The sequence below is a fragment of the Rattus norvegicus genome, chromosome 13 (genome assembly GCF_021556685.1).
Source record: "Rattus norvegicus strain SHRSP/BbbUtx chromosome 13, alternate assembly SHRSP_T2T, whole genome shotgun sequence".
Lineage (NCBI taxonomy): Eukaryota > Metazoa > Chordata > Mammalia > Rodentia > Muridae > Rattus > Rattus norvegicus.
Genome location: NC_141546.1, coordinates 85,092,039 through 85,117,588, shown reverse-complemented (window position 1 = coordinate 85,117,588; position 25,550 = coordinate 85,092,039). Strand labels below are relative to the sequence as shown.

The window sequence follows — 25,550 nt, the reverse complement described above, 5'->3', positions numbered from 1 at the left end:
CTCCATCCCATATCACGCTGCCGAAGGCCTCTCTCTGAGCCTGGCAGCAATCTCTCTACCTATCTAGTTCCCAAGGCAGGTTTCCATGCCAGAAACACACATCCCAACTCTGTGGTGGCCCAGACCAGCCACTGCACACTTTCTTACACTTACATCGCTACTTGGAAAAACACACAACACAATAACCTTTGGCCCAATTGATAAGATATGATTGCCCACCTGACCATACAAAGCCCTGTACACATTCATCCCTTAAAAACATTCGTAACAACCTGTAAAGGTACAGCATGGAATCTTAACATCACCCGCCATATTGTCCTGCTTCTCTCCCTCTCCCTCCAGTCTCTTCCTCCTTTCCATTCCAGTCTCCTCCTCTTCCTTTAAACTTCTCTCCCGCCCATCCTTCCTTCTCCTCCAATGGCAGGCCTCCTTCTGTTCTGTACCTGCCCCTCACCTGTATTTTACAAATTCAATGGGGAGAAGGTTCTGGTGAAGTCACCTGAGTCCTGAGTGTGTGACTAGGCAGCTGTCCTTGGGGCAGTGGAATTAGCATCAAAATACAGATAACTCCAGGGCAAACCACAACATCTCTGTTCCTAAATTCTGAGACTGAAGACCTATGCTACCATGACCAGCTTCACTTCAACTTTTTTTTTTCTTTTGTTTTTTCGTGATAGGGTTTCTCTGTGTAGCCCTGGGTATCCTGGAACTTGTTTTGTAGAGCAGGCTAGCCTTGAACTCAGAGATCTTTTAAGAGAACTGCATCTCCCTAATACTGGAGGCATTCACCACCACCTGGTATCACTCAAACTCTTAGTGGTTCCCAGGGAATCAGTTGTTTTCCTGTGCTCCTCAGAGACAATGTTCTACCTTGTTTTTTCTCCTTAAACCCATCATCTGCTTTTTAAAAACAAACGTATGTGGGCATTTGCACGTGTGCTCGTGTACCACGTGCTTGTCTGGCGCCAGCGTTGGCGGGTGCTCTCAGTTGTTGAGTGGAGGGAGAGAGAGAGAGTCTCAGTCTCCTCTGATTGCTTGCATCCTCTCAGAGAAGTCATCAGGAGAAGCAGGGGCTGAGAGGATGAGAGCAATCAAGAGAGAATCCCAGCCGTCTCCTGCCCAGCGGTCGTCGGGATCCCTTCAGATACACTGCCACACCTGTCACTGCCATGCTTGCACCATCAAAGCCTGCACTCACATTCCCTGCCATTGTCACTGTAGACAGGCTGTGTATGTGGCTCTCCAAAGCGGGTTCCTCCTATTTCCCCTTTCATCCATTCAAGGACGAAGCTCCAGCCATTCCTCCTCACTCTCCCTGACTTCACCAGTCTCTACACAGCAGCCTGCATGGTCCTTCCATAAACTGAATCAGAACTCCTCTGCACACACAGGATCCAGGCTTAGAAGTGTTAGGACAACTTTAGAGAAGCAAAAAACTGGAGTGTGTGTGTGTGTGTGTGTGTGTGTGTGTGTGTGTGTGTGTGGTGGTTTGATAGATGACACTGCCAACACAGATTGGTGGAGGGGAAGAGCCCACAGTGGCATCATTTTCACGTGGAAACACGTAAACTTGGATCTCTGCTCCATATGTTAAAGACTCCATTCTGGAGGGAAAAACACTTTAAACTTTGGGGAGTTAACAATACATGAACAGCTTAATGACCTTGAAGTAAGGAAGAATTTTATTTTCAATTGTAAAAATTGGAAGCTATAAAGCAGAGTAATGTACTTGTTTAATTAATTAAAGCTTCTATTTATCAAAATATGGTATTAAGAAGCTGAAAATGCTCTGAGATGGGAGGTAATTAGTGAAATGATATATAATATTATATAAGTTCTATATATTATAAAATATACTATTATGTATAGTTATATAAATTATATAATAGTATTAATATAATGAGAATACTAAGACAAACTAAGTGTCAGTAAACACAGGAAAATGTTTCATTTTGCTACAGTCCAGAGAATTGCATATAAACAACACTGAGGTCTCATGTCATGCCAGAGTAGCAGAGACAAAAGAGTTTATTAATGCAAAATAATGGGTATGAGGAAACCTTAGAAAAAGTTTAATATACTAGCAAGTTTAATGTCCATGAGAAAAATTTGATAAACTTTAGTAAAATTAGAAAATGTATCTTATGAGACAGCAATATTGAAACAAAGCAGATAATGCCAACAGTTGATCATTTATTAAAAAGTAAAAGATTGGTGAACCTAAACATTTAATTCATTTAAGATACTTCAAAGGGGTCTGGAGAAATGACTCAACACTTCAGAACCGTTATAGAGGACCCGGGTTCAGTTCCCCGCACCCACATGGCAGTTCATAACTGTCTTTACTTCAGTTCCAGGGGTTTAACTCTCTCTTCTGTCCTCTGTGGGCACTAGGCACACTCGTGGTGCACATACACACATGCAGGCAAAAACTCAAACATTAAAAATAAATATATCTTTAAGATAAAATATTAACAATCCATGAATATATAAAACATGAATATATAAACCAAATAAAATACATGATATTTTAATATGATTAAATAAAATCATTAAAATAATTACAAAATGGGGTCTAGGAAGATGGGTCATTGGTTAAAGCATGTGTAATGCCAAGTATGAGGACTGGAGTTTGGATTCCCCAGAAATCCACAGAATTCCTGGTGGGCGTGGCTTCCGTCCTGTTACTCCAGCCTCAGAAGGAATAGGTGGAGAAAGGACATCCCCAGACCAAGCTTTCTGGTAAGTGAAGAGCTCTGACAAGACCAAACAAGGTGCTGGCAGAGTGCCTTTTCCTGCTTTCCTATAAGAAGCCGCTAGACTCCCATATTTGGTCACTTCCTCATTCCTGAGGCTGACTACCAAGGTCTAGCTATCAACATTCCTTATTTGACTACACTGACCAACACATCCAACCAGAACTTCTCAATTCACCCTAACACAGACTTCCCCGTTTTCTCCTTAAAAACTTCTACAGAGACACTCGCTGCTATTTCTGCCCCATTCAGATTCAGCCATCCTGTTTCTTTTTTCCCTTGCTTAATAAAGGATTTCTTTGTGTTGGAAATTTGTGTCTGAGTGTGATATGTGTTTAATCCTTTGTCCCACAGGGACTCTTCAGTAAGACTAGTTTCATCTGGGTTTGACTGAGAGGGTTTACCTCAGTGAATAAAGTGAAAGCCATTCCAGAGGATTCTCTTCATCAACCTCAGGCCTCCATGTGCATGTGACACCACTGTGTGCGCACGCATGCACACACACACACACACACACACACACACACACACACACACACAAACACACACACACAGAAAGAAATAGAAAAAGATCATTTTAAAATGATTTAAAATTTCATAAACCTAATAATATGCCCCATCAATTAATGAAAAAATGGCTTCATTCAAATGCAAATTTAAAGTTACACACTAAGGAAGGACAGAAGAAGGATGAAGGGAGGGAAAGTAAAGGAAGGAAGGAATGCCTTGAAGAGGAAGGAAAGGGGGGTTCCTTAGTGGGTTCCCTGTGCACTGAGGATTTGCCTTTGTGTAGATTTTCAGCCATTGAGAAGCTCTAGTTACCTTTTCTGTGGAACAATAATACAGGAGCCCACACCCATAAAAAAACTTTCTTGTTTATTCATATTTAATAATCCGATTATATTTATGTAACTTTGAAAAAAACATTCACGAACATTTTGAATTTTAAAAGGATCATTAGTTTTTGTATCAAAAGCAAGTTACAGAGGCCAGGAATGATAGTGCCTGCTTTTAATCCCAGCACTCAGGAGGCAGAGTCAGGCAGGTCTCTCTTGAGTTTGAGACTAACCTGGTTTATGTAGTGAATTTGAACCCAAGCAGGACTATGTAGAAAGACACTGTAGAAGAAGAAGGAGAAAGAGAACAACAGAAAGAGGAGGAGGAAAGGAAGGAAGGAAAGAACAAATGAACTAGTTACAGATTTTGTTACATAAGCCTCTAGTGACCTTAATGGGAGCCTTCCAGAGTCCCGTTGTTTACTGACAGTTCCACTCTTTATAGAAACTGGAAACAAGACAATTTAACATAGGAAAAAAGCTAAGCCCTAAGGACTTATTACTTTTTCATCAACCTCTTGACATTCAATATTTGGACAGCAAAGGTATACTTTCTTTAGCAATTCTTTCGGGGGATTGTCTTATTCAACATATGAAAAGAATCTTTATATCCTTTAAGAAACTAACCTCAAATGTCAATCTAAGAGATTTTACTTCTTGATTTCTTTTCCCCTGTGTGTTTGAGAGGGACAGACAGGGAAAAGATTGTCAGAGGTAGGCAAAGGAGCTGGCGAGCATGTGGCACTTTCCTGTCTTAACAATCCTGGGTCTTCATATAAAGCTATATATCTCACCATTGTTTCTGTTGCTCGTAAAGTACAATGACAAAAGCAACTGGGGGAGAAAAGGTTTATTTTAGTTTCTGCTTCCAGTTTATAGTTCATCATTCTAGGGGAGTTACACTGACAGGAGCGTAAAACAACTGGTACTACATCCATAGTCAAGAAGGAAAAAGTAAGAAAGTAATGCATCCAAGTTTGTACTTAGTTTAGTGCCTTTACTCCTACTTAGTTCAAGACTGTGTCTAGGGAATGGTGCCACCCACAGTGGGTGCCACCATTGTAACATAATCTAGATAATTTCCCACAGACATGTCCAAAGATCAACCTGATCTTGACAATCCTTCCTTAAGACTCTCTTCCAAAGTGATTCTAGATTGTGTTATATTGACATCTAAAACCAAGCATCACAATATGATAATTAAGACAGTAAAGATATCACAGTATATTAACAATTAACATGCAGTATTATCTAGCCTCATGCCATGTTTGTCCCCCCCAGTGCTTTGCCCAAACAGTTGGTGATACAAAGTAGCTGAGATCAGGGCACTGAGAGTCCCAGATGCAATGTCTTGAGATAGAGCAAAAGAGGTTAACTTCTGGAAGAAAAAAAAAACCACCCCACCTACTACTATCCAAATCCAGCACTTAAGATAACTTTTATTATCCATTTGTAGTTTACACTACAAATAAGTTCCTTAAGGCCAGAATCACATTGTCTGATTTATCTATTCTAATAAAATTCCTGACTCTTTTTTTTAAAAGATTTATTCATTTATTATATATAAGTACACTGTTGCTGTCTTCAGACACACCAGAAGAGGGCATCGGATCTCTTTACAGATGGTTGTGAGCCATCATATGGTTGCTGGGAATTGAACTCAGGACCTACTGGAAGAGCAGTCGGGGCTCTTAATCACTGAGCCATCTCTCCAGCCCCCAAAATTCCTGACTCTTAATACATACCCAGTACTCAGTTTTGGACTTACATTGACTGTGCTGAGCCTATGTGAAGAACCCTTACCAGGAGACTTTAAAAAGGGGCAGAATGGGGGTTGGGGATTTAGCTCAGTGGTAGAGCACTTGCCTAGCAAGTGCAAGGCCCTGGGTTCGGTCCCCAGCTCCAAAGGAAAAAAAAAAGAAAAGAAAAAAGAAAAAAAGAGGGGCAGAATGAGGTATGGGAGGAGATGGAGGAGATGTACAGAGGGTCAGGATATTGAACAGAGGAGGTGTGAGGTGTGTAGCAATTGGGGATGGGGAATTAGGGAGAGCAACCAGAAAGCACCAAATGCCAGGAAAGCAAGAGCCTCCTAGGACTCCATGGGGATGACATTACCTGAAATACCCCACAAAGAGGAGAGAGAACCTGTTGAGACCATATCCAGAAGTTAGGTATGGCTCCCTGGTTGACAGATGGGGCCTTCCACCCATCTCCAAAATTTTAACCCAGAATTTCTCCTGTCTAAAGGAAATACATGGACAAAGAGTGGAGCACAGACTGAAGGGAAGGCCATACAGAGACTGCCCCACCTGGGGATTCATCCCACATGCAGACACCAAACCGAGACACTCTTTCTAATGCCAAGAAGTGCTTGCTGACAGGGTCTGATACAGCTCTCTCCTGAAAGGCTCTGCCAGATCCTGACCAATACGGATGTGGATGCTCAAAGCCATCCATTTGACTGATCGCAGGGACCCCAATGGAGGAATTAGGGGAAGGACTGAAGGAACTGAAGGGGCCTTTCTGGCATCATGGAAAGGGAGGCCCTTGGTTCTGTGAAAGCTTGATGCCCCAGTGTACAGGAATGCTAGGGCAGTGAGATGGGAGTGGGTGGTTGGGTGGGGGAGCACCCTCATAGAAGCAGGGTAAGGGGGTCCCAGGTTTGCAGAGGGGAAACCGGGAAAGGGGATAACATTTGAAATGTAAATAAATAAAATATCCATTTTTTTTAAAAAAGAAAGAACAGTTCATCAAATAAAGAAAGCTGCAATGTTTTTTTTTTCATTTTGATACATTCTTTTTTTTTTTTTTTTTATTAACTTGAGTATTTCTTATATACATTTCGAGTGTTATTCCCTTTCCCGGTTTCCGGGCAAACATCCCCCTCCCCCCTCCCCTTCCTTATGGGTGTTCCCCTCCCAACCCTCCCCCCATTGCCGCCCTCCCCCCCATAGTCTAGTTCACTGGGGGTTCAGTCTTAGCAGGACCCAGGGCTTCCCCTTCCACTGGTGCTCTTACTAGGATATTCATTGCTACCTATGAGGTCAGAGTCCAGGGTCAGTCCATGTATAGTCTTTAGGTAGTGGCTTAGTCCCTGGAAGCTCTGGTTGCTTGACATTGTTGTACATATGGGGTCTCGAGCCCATTCAAGCTCTTCCAGTTCTTTCTCGGATTCCTTCAACGGGGGACCTATTCTCAGTTCAGTGGTTTGCTGCTGGCATTCGCCTCTGTATTTGCTGTATTCTGGCTGTGTCTCTCAGGAGCGATCTACATCCGGCTCCTGTCGGCCTGCACTTCTTTGCTTCATCCATCTTGTCTGATTGGGTGGCTGTATATGTATGGGCCACAGTGGGGCAGGCTCTGAATGGGTGTTCCTTCAGTCTCTGTTTTAATCTTTGCCTCTCCCTTCCCTGCCAAGGGTATTCTTTTTCCTCATTTAAAGAAGGAGTGAAGCATTCACATTTTGATCATCCATCTTGAGGTTCGTTTGTTCTAGGGATCTAGGGTAATTCAAGCATTTGGGCTAATAGCCACTTATCAATGAGTGCATACCATGTATGTCTTTCTGTGATTGGGTTAGCTCACTCAGGATGATATTTTCCAGTTCCAACCATTTGCCTACGAATTTCATAAACTCGTTGTTTTTTGATAGCTGAGTAATATTCCATTGTGTAGATGTACCACATTTTCTGTATCCATTCCTCTGTTGAAGGGCATCTGGGTTCTTTCCAGTTTCTGGCTATTATAAATAAGGCTGCAATGAACATAGTGGAGCACGTGTCTCTTTTATATGTTGAGGCATCTTTTGGGTATATGCCCAAGAGAGGTATAGCTGGATCCTCAGGCAGTTCAATGTCCAATTTTCTGAGGAACCTCCAGACTGATTTCCAGAATGGTTGTACCAGTCTGCAATCCCACCAACAATGGAGGAGTGTTCCTCTTTCTCCACATCCTCGCCAGCATCTGCTGTCACCTGAGTTTTTGATCTTAGCCATTCTCACTGGTGTGAGGTGAAATCTCAGGGTTGTTTTGATTTGCATTTCCCTTATGACTAAAGATGTTGAACATTTCTTTAGGTGTTTCTCAGCCATTCGGCATTCCTCAGCTGTGAATTCTTTGTTTAGCTCTGAACCCCATTTTTTAATAGGGTTATTTGTTTCTCTGCGGTCTAACTTCTTGAGTTCTTTGTATACTTTGGATATAAGGCCTCTATCTGTTGTAGGATTGGTAAAGATCTTTTCCCAATCTGTTGGTTGCCGTTTTGTCCTAACCACAGTGTCCTTTGCCTTACAGAAGCTTTGCAGTTTTATGAGATCCCATTTGTCGATTCTTGATCTTAGAGCATAAGCCATTGGTGTTTTGTTCAGGAAATTTTTTCCAGTGCCCATGTGTTCCAGTTGCTTCCCTAGTTTTTCTTCTATTAGTTTGAGTGTGTCTGGTTTGATGTGGAGGTCCTTGATCCACTTGGACTTAAGCTTTGTACAGGGTGATAAGCATGGATCGATCTGCATTCTTCTACATGTTGCCCTCCAGTTGAACCAGCACCATTTGCTGAAAATGCTATCTTTTTTCCATTGGATGGTTTTGGCTCCTTTGTCAAAAATCAAGTGACCATAGGTGTGTGGGTTCATTTCTGGGTCTTCAATTCTATTCCATTGGTCTATCTGTCTGTCTCTGTACCAATACCATGCAGTTTTTATCACTATTGCTCTGTAATACCGCTTGAGTTCAGGGATAGTGATTCCCCCTGAAGTCCTTTTATTGTTGAGGATAGCTTTAGCTATCCTGGGTTTTTTGTTATTCCAGATGAATTTGCAAATTGTTCTGTCTAACTCTTTGAAGAATTGGATTGGTATTTTGATGGGGATTGCATTGAATCTGTAGATTGCTTTTGGTAAAATGGCCATTTTTACTATATTAATCCTGCCAATCCATGAGCATGGGAGATCTTTCCATCTTCTGAGGTCTTCTTCAATTTCTTTCCTCAGTGTCTTGAAGTTCTTATTGTACAGATCTTTTACTTGCTTGGTTAAAGTCACACCGAGGTACTTTATATTATTTGGGTCTATTATGAAGGGTGTCGTTTCCCTAATTTCTTTCTCGGCTTGTTTCTCTTTTGTATAGAGGAAGGCAACTGATTTATTTGAGTTAATTTTATACCCAGCCACTTTGCTGAAGTTGTTTATCAGCTTTAGTAGTTCTCTGGTGGAACTTTTGGGATCACTTAAATATACTATCATGTCATCTGCAAATAATGATATTTTGACCTCTTCTTTTTCGATCTGTATCCCCTTGATCTCCTTTTGTTGTCTGATTGCTCTGGCTAGAACTTCAAGAACTATATTGAATAAGTAGGGAGAGAGTGGGCAGCCTTGTCTAGTCCCTGATTTTAGTGGGATTGCTTCAAGTTTCTCTCCATTTAGTTTAATGTTAGCAACTGGTTTGCTGTATATGGCTTTTACTATGTTTAGGTATGGGCCTTGAATTCCTATTCTTTCCAGGACTTTTATCATGAAGGGGTGTTGAATTTTGTCAAATGCTTTCTCAGCATCTAATGAAATGATCATGTGGTTCTGTTCTTTCAGTTTGTTTATATAATGGATCACGTTGATGGTTTTCCGTATATTGAGCCATCCCTGCATGCCTGGGATGAAGCCTACTTGATCATGGTGGATGATTGTTTTGATGTGCTCTTGAATTCGGTTTGCCAGAATTTTATTGAGTATTTTTGCGTCGATATTCATAAGGGAAATTGGTCTGAAGTTCTCTTTCTTTGTTGTGTCTTTGTGTGGTTTAGGTATAAGAGTAATTGTGGCTTCGTAGAAGGTATTCGGTAGTGATCCATCTGTTTCAATTTTGTGGAATAGTTTGGATAATATTGGTATGAGGTCTTCTATGAAGGTTTGATAGAATTCTGCACTAAACCCGTCTGGACCTGGGCTCTTTTTGGTTGGGAGACCTTTAATGACTGCTTCTATTTCCTTAGGAGTCATGGGGTTGTTTAACTGGTTTATCTGTTCCTGATTTAACTTCGATACCTGGTATCTGTCTAGGAAATTGTCCATTTCCTGAAGATTTTCAAGTTTTGTTGAATATAGGTTTTTATAGTAAGATCTGATGATTTTTTGAATTTCCTCTGAATCTGTAGTTATGTCTCCCTTTTCATTTCTGATTTTGTTAATTTGGACGCACTCTCTGTGTCCTCTCGTTAGTCTAGCTAAGGGTTTATCTATCTTGTTGATTTTCTCAAAGAACCAACTTTTGGTTCTGTTGATTCTTTCTATGGTCCTTTTTGTTTCTACTTGGTTGATTTCAGCTCTGAGTTTGATTATTTCCTGCCTTCTACTCCTCCTGGGTGTATTTGCTTCTTTTTGTTCTAGAGCTTTTAGGTGTGCTGTCAAGCTGCTGACATATGCTCTTTCCTGTTTCTTTCTGCAGGCACTCAGCGCTATGAGTTTTCCTCTTAGCACAGCTTTCATTGTGTCCCATAAGTTTGGGTATGTTGTACCTTCATTTTCATTAAATTCTAGAAAGTTTTTAATTTCTTTCTTTATTTCTTCCTTGACCAGGTTATCATTGAGTAGAGCATTGTTCAATTTCCACGTATATGTGGGCATTCTTCCCTTATTGTTATTGAAGACCAGTTTTAGGCCGTGGTGGTCCGATAGCACGCATGGGATTATTTCTATCTTTCTGTACCTGTTGAGGCCTGTTTTTTGACCAATTATATGGTCAATTTTGGAGAAAGTACCATGAGGAGCTGAGAAGAAGGTATATCCTTTTGCTTTAGGATAGAATGTTCTATAAATATCCGTTAAGTCCATTTGGCTCATGACTTCTCTTAGTCTGTCTACATCACTGTTTAATTTCTGTTTCCATGATCTGTCCATTGATGAGAGTGGGGTGTTGAAATCTCCCACTATTATTGTGTGAGGTGCAATGTGTGTTTTGAGCTTTAGTAAGGTTTCTTTTATGTATGTAGGTGCCCTTGTATTTGGGGCATAGATATTTAGGATTGAGAGTTCATCTTGGTGGATTTTTCCTTTGATGAATACGAAGTGTCCTTCCTTATCTTTTTTGATGACTTTTAGTTGAAAATTGATTTTATTTGATATTAGAATGGCTACTCCAGCTTGCTTCTTCTGACCATTTGCTTGGAAAGTTGTTTTCCAGCCTTTCACTCTGAGGTAGTGTCTGTCTTTGTCTCTGAGGTGTGTTTCCTGTAGGCAGCAGAATGCAGGGTCCTCGTTGCGTATCCAGTTTGTTAATCTATTTCTTTTTATTGGGGAGTTGAGGCCATTGATGTTGAGAGATATTAAGGAATAGTGATTATTGCTTCCCGTTATATTCATATTTGGATGTGAGGTTATGTTTGTGTGCTTTCACTCTCTTTGTTTTGTTGCCAAGACGATTAGTTTCTTGCTTCTTCTAGGGTATAGCTTGCCTCCTTATGTTGGGCTTTACCATTTATTATCCTTTGTAGTGCTGGATTTGTAGAAAGATATTGTGTAAATTTGGTTTTGTCATGGAATATCTTGGTTTCTCCATCTATGTTAATTGAGAGTTTTGCAGGATACAGTAACCTGGGCTGGCATTTGTGTTCTCTTAGGGTCTGTATGACATCAGTCCAGGATCTTCTGGCCTTCATAGTTTCTGGCGAGAAGTCTGGTGTGATTCTGATAGGTCTGCCTTTATATGTTACTTGACCTTTTTCCCTTACTGCTTTTAATATTCTTTCTTTATTTTGTGCGTTTGGTGTTTTGACAATTATGTGACGGGAGGTGTTTCTTTTCTGGTCCAATCTATTTGGAGTTCTGTAGGCTTCTTGTATGTCTATGGGTATCTCTTTTTTTAGGTTAGGGAAGTTTTCTTCTATGATTTTGTTGAAGATATTTACTGGTCCTTTGAGCTGGGAGTCTTCACTCTCTTCTATACCTATTATCCTTAGGTTTGATCTTCTCATTGAGTCCTGGATTTCCTGTATGTTTTGGACCAGTAGCTTTTTCCGCTTTACATTATCTTTGACAGTTGAGTCAATGATTTCTATGGATTCTTCTGCTCCTGAGATTCTCTCTTCCATCTCTTGTATTCTGTTGGTGAAGCTTGTATCTACAGATCCTTGTCTCTTCTTTTGGTTTTCTATATCCAGGGTTGTTTCCATGTGTTCTTTCTTGATTGCTTCTATTTCCATTTTTAATTCCTTCAACTGTTTGATTGTGTTTTCCTGGAATTCTTTCAGGGATTTTTGCGATTCCTCTCTGTAGGCTTCTACTTGTTTATTAATGTTTTTCTGTGTTTCCCTAAGGGAGTTCTTCACGTCTTTCTTGAAGTCCTCCAGCATCATGATCAAATATGATTTTGAAACTAGATCCTGCTTTTCTGGTGTGTTTGGATATTCCATGTTTGTTTTGGTGGGAGAATTGGGCTCCGATGATGCCATGTAGTCTTGGTTTCTGTTGCTTGGGTTCCTGCGCTTGCCTCTCGCCATCAGATTATCTCTAGTGTTACTTTGTTCTGCTATTTCTGACAGTGGCTAGACTGTCCTATAAGCCTGTGTGTCAGGAGTGCTGTAGACCTGTTTTCCTCTCTTTCAGTCAGTTATGGGGACAGAGTGTTCTGCTTTCGGGCGTGTAGTTTTTCCTCTCTACAGGTCTTCAGCTGTTCCTGTGGGCCTGTGTCTTGAGTTCACCAGGCAGCTTTCTTGCAGCAGAAAAGTTGGTCTTACCTGTGGTCCGGAGGCTCAAGTTCGCTCGCGGGGTGCTGCCCACGGGCTCTTTGCGGCAGCAGCAACCAGGAAGGCTGCAATGTTTTTAAACAGAAAAACTAGAAAAACTGTTCTTGAATTCATTTACTGGTAAAATATTTTTATTGAACTATATTTTAATCTGTGTTCCTGGCTTCAACTTGCCACTGAATCCCAGATTCATTTACCCACCTGTCTCTTTCACAGCTCCTTTTATATACCCATGAGTTATCTTGAACCTGATGTGATGAATACCCCAGCATCACCCCTGTGTTGGGTACTCTGTGTCCCATATCCTCTTTCAAACCTTCTCCAGGCTGTACTTTGTTCTAACATTTATGAACTCCAACTATGCATTTAGTTCATCTTCATTGAACACCCTTTTTCTATTTCTGTGAATGCTGCTTGAATACATGTCTCTCTTGGGCTTAACCCCACCAGAAGCAACTATTTCATCTTCCAAGACCGGAACACAAACCTGGTATCCCATATCTGCCTTAAGGTTGTGGGAAAGAACTCTGAAAATATGAGTTCAAAATATATCATTTCTCAACTATGAAAAATATAAGGATGTAATATGAATTTTATAAAGGGCTTCATGATCTGAAAAGAACAGAGATAGCTGCACCATGAACCATGTTATCAGAAAGATACAAAGTCAGGAGATACAAAGGCAGGCAGATTCTTGAGTTCAAGGTCAGTTTGGGACAGATCAAAATTAGGTCTAGCCATTGTCAGAATGGTAATCTCAGGATGGGATCCCACCCAGCTAAGTTTATTGTTTGTGATTACAAAGGCAAGCAAATCTTGAATTCATTTACAATGTTTAAAAAATGTGCTTGCTGTCTTTCTCTAAGAATCAGGGGGTTGGGGTCATGAAATGCTGATTCATGGGATAATCAAAAGAGAACCTGGCAAAAATGGCTGAATTGATGTATAAATAAAAGACTGGGCCTTGGTCTGCAAGAGCTGAGCTATCTGGGGAGCTTCAGAAAAAGCTATCTTGAACAGAACACAGACTGTTCAGCTTGTACCTCATGATTGACTTTTACCACTCTCATTTTTTTACCACTCTCAAATACCCCTTCTCTTAGGAACCTCTCTCCAAGCTGAGCCTGGCCCTTGGCAGAAATCTAGTTCAATGGGTAGAGTGCTTTCATGAGGCCCTGAATTCTATCTAGAATACAAATAAGCCTAGTATAATGGTACATCTATAATCCTGGTTCTTGGAAGACTAACACAGAAGGATTATTATGAGTTTCAGGTTAACCTGAGCTAGAGTGTGAGATTCTCTGAATAAATAATAGATAGATAGATAGATAGATAGATAGATAGATAGATAGATAGACAGATAGATAGATAGACTACAGACATAAGCAACACATACAAACAAACACACAGAGTCTGTTATTTTGAGACACAGTGAGCATACACTCAGTGTGTAAGTAGGTAGGTAGATAGATAAGCATATAAGCATAGAGAGAGATGGATAAATGATAGATGATAGACAGATAAATAGATAAATAGATGGACAGATATCAAACAATGCCATTTAAAAACTTTTGTGATTCTTACTAGTTTTATTAAAACAAAACAAAACAAAACAAAACAAAACCAACCTAGAAGCCTTTATAATAGCCAAGGACCTATATGAGCTATGATTCCAACTTTACTTTTTGCTCCAGCTTACTATGCTCCAGACATCCCGGCCTTCTTATTGTTCTTTAAACATATCCAGAGGATACCAGATCAGAGCTTGAGAGCTTCTCCTATCTCTTCCCTCACACAATGGGGTGACTCGACTCCCCAGTCCAGCTGAGTGTTAGATTCCAGCTGTGCCCTCAAAACCACAAGCAGCTCTCAGCTCTCTCTGTTCTCTTCCTTTTTTGCTTTTACTTCATGTACACTTTTAACAATCCTATACATTAGTACAATCGTTATTTATTTGAGACAGTATCTTACTATGTAGCTCTGGATGTCCTGTAACTTACAAAGTAGACTAGGCTGGCCTTCAACTCAAAATATCCACCTCCCTCTGCCTCCCAAATTCTGGGATTCATGATTCGCATTGCCATACCCAGCAATTTCAACATTTATTTCTCTCTCCACTCCCATACTCGAAAGTTGGGGGAAAGTACATCCATCCTAGATCTTTCTTAAGGCTCTCTAGGAGACATTTTGTTCACATATTAAAGCTACCCATCACCTCAGAGACCTAACAAGTTTTAGGAATATATTCTAGGAAATAGAATGGAGAACAATTATGTATATATTAACATATAGAGGTATATAAATTATTATAAATATGCTTAATTTTTATTAATAAATTAAAATAGCATATCCCCTGCCTCCAACTCTCCATTTTCTCTAAGACACATTATCAAGCTTGTGATTAAAACAGTTGTGCTAAAGGAGGAGCCTGCTGCATGGTAAGAAGTCAATGCTCAAAACATGATAGTTTTTTTGTGACTTGAAGTAATCTTTTTAAAAATAAATATAGGTATTTATGGTAAATACTAAAAGTGTACCAATTGCAATGTCTGCTTCCAGCCAAGATGAAATAATAGGACCACATTTATTATCCCTTCTCTTCAAAAAGCCCTGAGAAACTTGAAAGGATACCTGAAGTTGCAGCCTTTGAATGCCAGACATTTCAGGTCACTGATCCCTGAGATAAGGAAGAAATCATATGAAACTGGCTACATTGATTTTGTCTGGTAGACATTTTTCTTGTGGCCTGGCAAGGACAACGGTGACTCAGTGCCGGGGTGCCTAACAGTTCCCTTAATATGAAGAGAAATGAGAGCTAGAGGAAGGTCAAGGTCGCAGACGTTATGGCCTGAGAGCTAGTTCTCATCAAACACCTTGTATATGCATCAGTGGGCTGTGCAGAAAAATAGCCCACATTTACCCAGGAGGGGAACAGAAGTCACTCTGGAAACAATAGTATTACTGGTTCTAGTAAACCCTCAAAAGATGAGGGTTCCATTTAACTTAAAGCTTCTTGGAACAAGGTTCAAGAATATTCATGGGGTTGGGGATCTAGCTCAGTGGTAGAGCGCTTGCCTAGCAAACGCAAGGCCCTGGGTTCAGTCCCCAGCTCCGAAAAAAAGAAAAAAGAAGAAGAAGAAAAAAAGAATATTCATGAGAACACTAAAATTTTGACACACTGGAAGGTAAAATTCACTGTCTCTGGCATCTAGTAAAAATTGGGTAGGTACAAACAAAGACAGAAAATAAAATTAATAATAAGAAGACATAAACCAATAAGAAGTTAATCAGTAGAAATAGACTCAGGAGTAACAGAGATAATAGAAGAAGCAGACATGGGTAATAATACAATGTTATTCTAGATGATTAAGAATCTGGGGGCTGGGGATTTAGCTCAGTGGTAGAGCGCTTACCTAGGAAGTGAAAGGCCCTGGGTTCGGTCCCCAGCTCCGAAAAAAAGAACCAAAAAAAAAAAAAAAGAATCTGGAAGATATATGTAAATATAAAGTGTAGATAATGGTAACACAAAAACAAATAAATAAAGTAAAAATAAAAAGAGCAAGATGAAACTTAGATAAAAGCCCACGGAGTCTGAAAGGAAGAATAACTTAGATGGGTTTGTAGTAGAATAAATATCACAGAAGAAAATTTAGTACATCAACAAAAAAAAAAGCATGTGACCTTTTCAGTTTCATTTATTTTGAGACTCAGCATGGGCTAGCCTTGGGAATCCTCGTTTGGTGCTGAAGCATGAAGCACTATATGTAGATCTTGGTTGATTCATGACCAATTCGCTCCTGAGTATTTTGTTTCAAGCTATTGCTAGCATGGTGGAAAATCATGTTTGTATTCAGGTGTTTAGTTTTATTTTAGCCAAACTTTGAGATATGAGTTGAAGGAAATGAAAACTATGGGCCCCACGATGTCTAACAATCGTGGACTACGTTTTTCTATGTCATGCCAAGAAACCTTGAAGAACTCAAGGAAACTCATACATATTGTGTCGAGTGGCTACGCAAAGTGTGTCCCTGTGTTCTCAACTGTTAATTGCTGGGCCTGTGGCACCGGGCTGGCAAGATATAGAAATGTTTGTCACTTCCTCACCTGCCCACAAAGAATGAAAAGCTATCTCGGAGGAGGATGTTGTAGCCCCTGATACCAAAAAACAGTACAGAGATGGACAATGCTTCGTCCTGCTTTTTATTGGTTCAGATCTTACCATGCAAGACACAGAGTCGGAGGTGTGGAAGCAGAACAGTGACTGGTTATGGAGGGAGAGCCCAGTTAGAGCTACCTAGGGAGATGCAATGGCAGGGAGGTCTCAGTAAACAGGCCAACGGCCTTATACTATACAGATGTCTCCATGTCCTTCTTATTAAACCACAAGGAGATCCCCGAAAACTCGCAATATTTGAGTCTGTTGACATCCCATCTTTTTCCTGCCCTTGCTTAGAAGGTAGGTCAATGAAAGCTGGTGTTGTATTTGTCAATGCGCATGACAAAATTCAGATGTCTAGATTTCTTTTTCTTTTTTCTTTTTTTTCGGAGCTGGGGACCGAACCCAGGGCCTTGCGCTTCCTAGGTAAGCGCTCTACCACTGAGCTAAATCCCCAGCCCCCAGATGTCTAGATTTTTAAAGAGGCAAAATTTAAAGGATGTAAGTACAAAAATGTTAATTGTTCCAACCTTTATTTGACCCATCACATAAAATGCAAAGTAGAAATTGGAAAGCACCTGGGTGCTTGACTATATATAAATTATAAGAATTACAATCCGCCACTCGGTCATGAAGAGATGATAGTGGCAGCTGTGTTGGCCTGGGGAAATGGCTCAGTCAGTGAAGTGCTTCTGTGTGAGCATGAAGGACTGAGTTCAGTTCCCCAGCACCCGTCTGAGTGCTGAGCCTGGTGTTGTGTGCCTGTACTCTTAGCACCAAAGAAGAGGGAAGGGGAGGATTGTAGAGGATGGATGACAAGCTAGTCTGGCCAACTCAGGAAGCTCCAGGATCTTGTCTCAAAAAATAAGGTGGACAGCAATTGAGGAAGATGCTTGGCATTAACTTCTGACCTCCACACACTCATATGCTGTTTTAAAAGATTTATTTTGTTTATTATATATAATAAAATAAAATAAACACTATAGCTGTCTTCAGACACACCAGAAGAGGGCATCAGATCTCATTACAGATGGTTGTGAGCCACCATGTGGTTGCAGGGATTTGAACTCAGGACCTCTGGAAGAGCAATCAGTGAGCCATTTCTCCAGCCCATGCACACATATTCATGTGTATGTGTATACTGCCCCCACACTAACATATACACACAGGCCTACACACATTCATACACACACACACACCCCATATACAGAGAAAAACAGGTTAAAAACTATCATATGCAGAGAGCCATTTGTTATATGCACAATTACAATATATGCATGGCAAAAAGCTTGCCAACGTGTGTACTTAAATACATGTGAATACTGAAGGTAGAGAAAAATGTGTTCTGCTTTTGTTTTTATGTGTCTTTTCTTCTCCTTTTTCTCCTTTTTCTTTTTTTTCTTCTTCTTCTCCTTCTCCCTCTCTCCCTTCCTCCATCCCTCTCTTACTCCTTTCTTATTTTTTTGCCCTTATGGTAGTATCTTGTGCCCTATTCCATGCTTATCTGAAACTCACTGTGTCACCCAGACTGGTTTCAAATTCATGACAATCCTCCTATCCCAGACTCCCATAGTCTGAGAACACAGGCAAGACTCACCACGCCCATTAAATTCTATTTTGAGAATTAATACTAGTAATTGTACTTTCGTGCTGTGGTTGACCACAGAGTTTTGTGCATGCTAGACAAGTTCTGACCCACTGAACTACACCCAGCCCTTTGCAAATGTCTTCAGCACTCTTAAAAGGAGTTTGCATGTTTTAAGAAATATATAGTTTGGGTTATTGCTTTTCTTTCTGAACTCTTTGCCACTCTTTCTCAGAATTTGGGAGTTTCAAATGAGTCTCTGGTGGCAGAAAGGCATTGCCCCAATTCCCCCCCCATTACACACAGCACCTGCTGCAACCTTTCCTTGCCTACAGAAAGTCTACCCTTCCCTTAATGGACTCTTTCCAAGGATGAATCCTTTCCGCCTGCTAACATCTAACCTATCTGGACTCTACAGGTTGCAAAAGCAGACCCAGTTTCAATTTCCTCAATTTCACAAAGTCACACCACATACATATTCTTCATGCACTGAGGTTTTCTAGTTCCACTTGTCAAGAAATCAGATGCTGTTTCCGGTCTATAGCTCTCTCTTCAAACTGCAAGGTAGATGTCCTCTGAGGCTTCCCTCTCTTATCATCAGTTCATTTTTCCTGTCCTCCTCATCTTCCTTATCTATCTATCTATCTATCTATCTATCTATCTATCTATCTATCTATCTATCTAGTAATTTTAAGAGGTGCCATAGAGCTCAAGTTGACCTCAAACTTACTACGTAGACAAATCTGGCCTTGAACTCTTTGTCTTCTTGACTCTGCCTCTCAATGGATGGAATTGATTACAGGCATACATTACCTTGTATAGGTAAATGTCCCTTCCTACCTCCCTCCTTCCCTCCCTTCCTTCCTCCCTTCCTTCCTTCCACCGTCTCTCTCTCTCCCTCCCTCTTCTCCTCCCTCCCTGCCTCTTTCCATTTCTCCCTCTTTTCTTTCCACTCTTCGGAATTTTGACACAGGGCCTCCATCTATAAGCCAGGTTAGCAATCCAGATGGGGAGGTTCAGGGGCATAAGCCACCGCTCCTGGACTCCCTCCTTCACATACAACTTGTCTTCCTTTCTTCACTGGCTCTGGGACAGCTCAGAAGTCCACATGGTGCAACAAAGAAAGGGCTTGTCTCCTGCAAGCAGGAGGGCAAGACTCTGGATATGAGGAAAAAGTCACAGCTCAGGTTCCCTGCTTGGGCACTTTATGACATATGTCTGAGGTGACTACCCAGAACATTTCAGTAGCCCTGTGGACATCAGTAAAGTCAAAACATATGATAATATATGATAACTCATTAGATCAGCCTGTCAGGCCTGGGAATGGTACACACTTGTTAATCACAACATTTAGGAGGTAGAGAAGGAGGATTTCTGTGATTGGCAGACCAGTCTGAGCTACATAGTGAATTCAAGGCCTACCTGGACTTTGTGAGTCCCTGACTAAAAAAAAATTAATAATAGAACAACAAGCTATTGTTGTTGTTTCTCCCCATAAAGTAAGGGTAATATTAGTTACTAGAAGGATGTGTGCAAAGTGATATTTCCTCCAATATTTGCCACTGTGGTCCAAAGCTTAGGACCATGCCTGGAACCTAAAGCAACTGAGAATATGCTTAATGAATGAAATAAAAGAGGGTTCCGCTCATCCTCCGAGTCTCAGCACCGGTTTGATGCTTTCTGTTCCTCAGTGGATCTGTCACCCACTGCTGTCAGCTCCCGTCATACGCCATGGTGTTCTAATCATCACAGCAATTGTGTGCACCACAGGGTCCACTGACTTAATTTCCCCTACTATGCTCTGGCTTCTGTTCTCTGCGTTAGAACCATCAGTGGAGGATCTCGCACAGTGCTATGCCAATGGAAGAGTATATTTAATGGTAAAAATAAGTCATCGCCAAATCAGGAATGAGGTCACCGGGGTCATCTGACCTACAGCTTCTGTCTGAGCATGCATGCCATTTCATCTGCCCTCTCATGACGTGGGCAGAGAGGAGGGTGAAACTTTGTCCTGTGAGGTGCTCAGCAAATATTCATACCTTTCTCCTTTGACTTGTTTTTATTTTATTTTTTAAACAATCCAAGTGACTTTGCTTTAGATGAATGTGTGTGCTGGGCTGACACAACTCAGGGAAGCTGGAAATAAGTATCAAGATCAAAGAGCATCTCAAAGTAGACCTTGTCCCTGGGATCCTGGCCAAGATGTCCCCTGTGTCTGGGGTCCTCTTGCATTTTTTTTCTATCGCTCTGCACTCACCATAAGTAGTTCTTTCCCACCTCCCATCCGGAGCTGCAAGGGTTTACACTCTAACCTCCCAGCTTCAGTACTTTCTCCTCATCAGCTTCAGGTTCCAAATCCCAGCACTTGCCACTCATCAGCTCAGTATGACCCCAGGCTCCACTTGGCTGGATCATGTGGTGGCAGATGTCATCGTGCAGAGGGAGAGACCACATGGGGAGATGCTAAACCACAGCAACGGTGGGGAAAAGGGCCAGTCTTATTCATTTGATAAGAACATGTTAGAAAGAACTGAGTGTCCCCTAATATCCTTCCAATGTCCTATGCTGTCCCCTTAGGCTCCGTCTCTTAAGGACTCTACCACCTCTTAACATTACTACATGGGGACCATGACTGTGACACACAAACTACTGGTGGGTAGATCAAACAAAAAGTAATGAACAAACACCCGAACATCACTTGTAGCTTGAAGCCCACGATAGACCTAATGTCTCTCTCACAGCTGCTTCTTTGGCACCATGTACAGAAACAAAGTTCTCTCCCTACGTAACAGCTAGTAATGACAATCACTTTTGCCCTCTGACCTTTCTCCAGGCTCTGAGAAGCACAAGATGTCTCTCCTCCAGTGACACTGATTCTTTGTTCACCCAGACTTCAGTTAAGCTCCCAAATCTCCTAGGCCTGCCTGTGCATTCCTTACAAAGTTCAGCTTTCTCAAAGCTCCAAAGCATAGCTTATCCTCAGCCTCTTCATCCCCCCCCCGCCCCAGATGAGATCTGATCACCATGGCCTTTCCTCAGCTGGAATCCCAGAGTCATGCTGCTGCAGCTTTCCTTGACTCTAAAGTCTCCCCTTCGTTCTCTTCCATGCACAGACCCCCATCCTTCTCCTTACTATGAATTTATACTTGTTCATACTGCATTCAGAGTTAAAGTCAATCTTCTTCCCCCACTGAAGTCACCAATTCATCAATCTCTACACCTGTCAAGAGAGCCCTGAATAAAGTCTCCCCAGTTACAGCCATGATAAAGGATTCAGTGTTTCTCTATTTCTATAAAATGACAGTGCTTGCCCGCAAGAGACCACAAAAAGGATAAAAGGAAATGAAGAAATTCTGCTTGATAAAGCCCTTTACCAACCTGGAAACCTATGAAATATTAGCACTTTAAATACTACAAGTGAATGAAGTCAACCAACCTTTCATGCTATAATAAAGTCCCCCTGGCCTTCTCCACATCACATACAGAGACATGTAGAGAAGATGCTGCTCTGTCAGTTCTTTCTCCCCATCAGCCTCTCTCTTTCCTTACTTGTCAACCCTCTTCTGTTGTCTCAGACCGTTCATGTGGCATGCACAGTTGAGAGAGGAAGGCAGACAGAAGATCTGGGTAGGAACATCCTTCTGTCCTCTCCTGGCAGTGCCTGGTCATTACTTGTAATTCCAAAGTAGAATGAGATACAACTCCCAGAGTGTATGGCTGCCATCAGGGTTCACCTGCATGAAGAGGAGGGTACTCACGAGACACAGAGGCACAGGGCTCCAGGCACAGACTCGCTGTCTCTTATCAGAAAGTTGCCGTCTGCTCCTCCCTTGAGGAGCAGGGCTTCACATGCTCGCTTGGTCAGGCAGCCATGATAGTAAGGAAGATCCATGGAGGGTGGTTATGCTTAAACTGTCCTGTCACCCCGAGATCCCGCTCCAGGCCAAGGAGGAGCCGTGCAGGGGGAAGTGGAGAGACGAGTGGAGGGGAAATGTCCCTTCCTCCAGTGTGGTCTGAACAAATAAAGTTGCTCTGTGGGGTTCAGTGAGCTTTACAAGACACAGGAAATGAGAAGGGGGGGAGATGGAGTGACCATGTCACTGTAGCCTAGGGCGGGTGGCTCAAGTATGACTCATACAAGCGGGTGAGTTGTACCTTCCAGCTCAGTCAGTGCCATTTGTGGCTGCTGCAGCAGCAGTAATGTCAAGCTCCCTAGGTCCAGGTTATAGTGTGACTCACAGTTTTCTGCCTTTATGGCTACTGGTGTGCTTCCAAGGGACCATACCACTAACCCTGCAGTACTAGGTATCCATTTTCTTCTTGGATTTTCTCAGATCATGCTTTGCATTTATGGCCATCTGTTTCAAATTTAGCTTCCCTAATGAAGGTTGAGAAATGCACTGCTCTGTGGATATAATAATAATAAGCCATTAGGATTTGGTTTAATACCATGTCCATTTAACAAAGTAATAGTAGCAGGTTCTTCTCTAAGTACAAGGACCTCTTTCGTAATGGGTTCTTGGCCCCAATAACACTGTCAAGCATAAATTTCTGTTTTGGGGTAAACATCATAGAAGACTAGCTGGATATGCATTTATTAGCTAGCCAGAAAATCCACTGGGTGTTTGAGGTCCCAGTATATCCCCGAGCATTTTGGGGGTTGACCTTTTAAGCACAAACCACATCGTAAGTTAACACACTTTACGAAGAACAGCTTGAAGCAGAAATATAGAGGGCAGAACACAAGGTTAGTACCTTTAGAGACGTTATCAGATCTGAGGACTTTGAAGGATTAGGTCTTTGTTTTGTTTTGGCCAAGCGGTTCTCAAGTGGGTCATTTATCAGATATTTAAACTATGATTCATAATAGTAGCAAAATTATAGTTATGAAGTAGCAATGAAGTAATTTTATGGTTGGGGATTACCACAATGTGAGTAACTGTATTAGCGGGTCATAGCATTAGAAAGGTTGAGCACCACTGTCTTAGCACACAGTAGTGTCTATATTATGAGTTTTATTTCCTGGATGGTATTTTTATCATGGCATCAGTTCTAAGGCCTGGTGGCCTACTAAGGTCTAGGGGCATGTTACAATTTCACCTAGTGGAGTGATCCTGACTTCCAATCAGAAGTTGGGTTGGTTACTTTTATGACATTTGTACCACTGTTGCACCAGTGGGTATATTGTCCTAGGTTGGTCATCATTTTATCTCATAGGCTCACAGCTAGGTAAGACATGATTCCTTTCCTTCTCTAGTAGCATGTATAGCACCTTTCAGTACTAGGAAACCTAGCTAAAAAAATGAAGCTTCCAAGTGAGAATCAAACTTAATTTCTCTGTCTTTTGTGATTGAAGTATATGGTGTCTTCAGTACCATATATTCCTTAAGAATAGCCAAGAACAATTCAATGGCCTCAAATGTTTGAGGTCTACAGTACCTCACTGGACAACTGCAAAATAGGCACATCATTCTTGGCACTAGGATTCTTAATTGTTAGCTTGTGGTGTCTAATACAAGGGCACTGTTGCCCCACCTCAAGTTACTTCATTTCAAATTTTTCATGCATATAATATGTATGTATAAATACACACATGGGCTTGGAGAGATGTCTCAGAGGTTAAGAGCACTGGCTGATCTTCTAACGGTCTTGAGTTCAATTCCCAGCAACCACATGGTGGCTCATAACCATCTAGAATGAGGTCTGGTGCCCTCTTCTGGCTCACAGTCACACATGCAGGCAGAACTCTGTATACATAATAAATAAATAAATTTAAATCAATCAATCAAGTCAATATACACACACCTATAGCTTCCACAGTAGAAGAATTTTTTCAAAATGTCTTTTGTGTTATTCTTCCCAACATTTCCTCCTAAATTTAGCCTCCCCTCACATCCAACTCCTCATTTAACCCTTCATGTACCATTGTTTCCCTTTAACCCTTTACATCACTGGATTCTGTCTCCTCTCTCTTGAAAATCCATAGGTGTTTACTAAGTTCCTGACTTCTATGGATATTTCAAACAAAACATACATATTTGGAGTTTCAAATCTAACATCCACAAATGAGAGAAAATATCTGACTTCTTTATTTCTGGGTCTGTTTACCTTGTTTAGAATGATTATTTGTGGTTGAGCATGGTGGGACATGCCTTTAATTCCAAGACTCAGGAAACAGAAGTAGGTGGGTCTCTATGAGTTCAGCCTGGTCTACAGACTGGGTTCCAGGTCAACTAGGGCTACACAGAGAAACTCCATCTTGATAACAACAACAACAACAACAACAACAGAATGATTTTATCCAAGTCTATCCATTTACCTGAGAATTTCATAGCTTTGTTCTTTTTAACAGTTGAGTAATGTTCCATTTAGCAAATGTACCACATTTTCACTATCTATTTACCAGTTTAGAGTATCTGAAACTGATCTAGATAGGGCATCTAGAGTGTTTCAATTTCCTAGAACAGCAATGAATATGGATAAACAAGTATCTTCATAGAAATGTACAGAAACCTTTAGCTATAATCCCCAAGAGTGGTATAGCTTGATCATGTGGCAGATCTATTTTTAACTTTCTAAAAAAAAAAAAACCCACACTGATTTTTATAGTGGTGACACAAGTCTATGTTCTTATCAGCAATGAATAAGTATTTCTCTCTCCCTGCCCCTGTGTTCCTGAAAGCATTTGTCATCATTTGGCCTCTGAATCTTAGCTACTCTGATCAAAGTGAGCTGAAATCACTAAGTTCTTTTAGTTTCCATTTCCCAGACGGCTAGGGATGTTGAACATTTTAAACGGTTCCTCTACCATTTGTATTTCACAGTTTGAAAAATCTTTAATTAGGTTGTCCATTTTCTTGACTTTCAGTTTTCTTGGTTCTCTGTGTATTCTAGATCCCAGTCCTTTGTCAGGTGTACAGCTGGTAAAGGGCTTTGTTTTCTATCCTGTATGCTGTCCTCACTTCAATGATAGTGCCCTTTACGTTATAGAAGCTTCTTAACTTCACCAGGTCCCATTTATTTCTTACGTTTCTTATTGCAGCTCAGAGTCCTGTTCAATGCCAATAATTTCAAACATATTTCCAGTTTTCTCCTCTATGAGATTCAGGGAATCAGGCTTTATGTTGAGGTCCTGGATCCATTTGAGTTGAGTGTTGTGCAGGGTGAGAGATGAGAGTTAAGTATAGAATTTCTTTCTTCGATGTGTATCTACACATGCTAGACAACATTTCTTGAAGATGCCAGATTTTCTTCAATGTGTGCTGTTGACCTCTGTCAACAATCAGGTGGCTTGTAGGAGTGAAGGCTTCTATGTGGGTTCTCAATTCTATGTGATTGATCAACGTGCCTGTCTTTAGTATTATAGCTCTGAAGTATAATTTGAAACATGGCTCACAAAGGCCTATAACTCCAGTTCCAGGGGATCCAACACCTTCGGTTTTTTCATGGACGTGGATTCATTTGCATGTATTCCCTACAATTA

General features: G+C 41.1%; 1 protein-coding gene across 4 annotated transcripts in view; it reads right to left on the bottom strand.

The window, feature by feature from the left end:
* The window catches only part of Sh2d1b (SH2 domain containing 1B), a 61,904-nt gene that overhangs the window by 14,757 nt on the left and 21,597 nt on the right, over positions 1-25,550 (bottom strand). For 2 of the 4 annotated variants that reach the window (XM_087581457.1, XM_087581456.1), the window contains 2 exons: positions 24,387-25,541; positions 21,826-22,472 (listed from right to left, as the gene is read on the bottom strand). In XM_087581457.1, the coding sequence (XP_087437583.1) occupies positions 21,826-21,959 (134 nt within the window). In that variant the 5' untranslated portion in view covers positions 21,960-22,472; positions 24,387-25,541. 4 annotated transcript variants of the gene reach the window in all.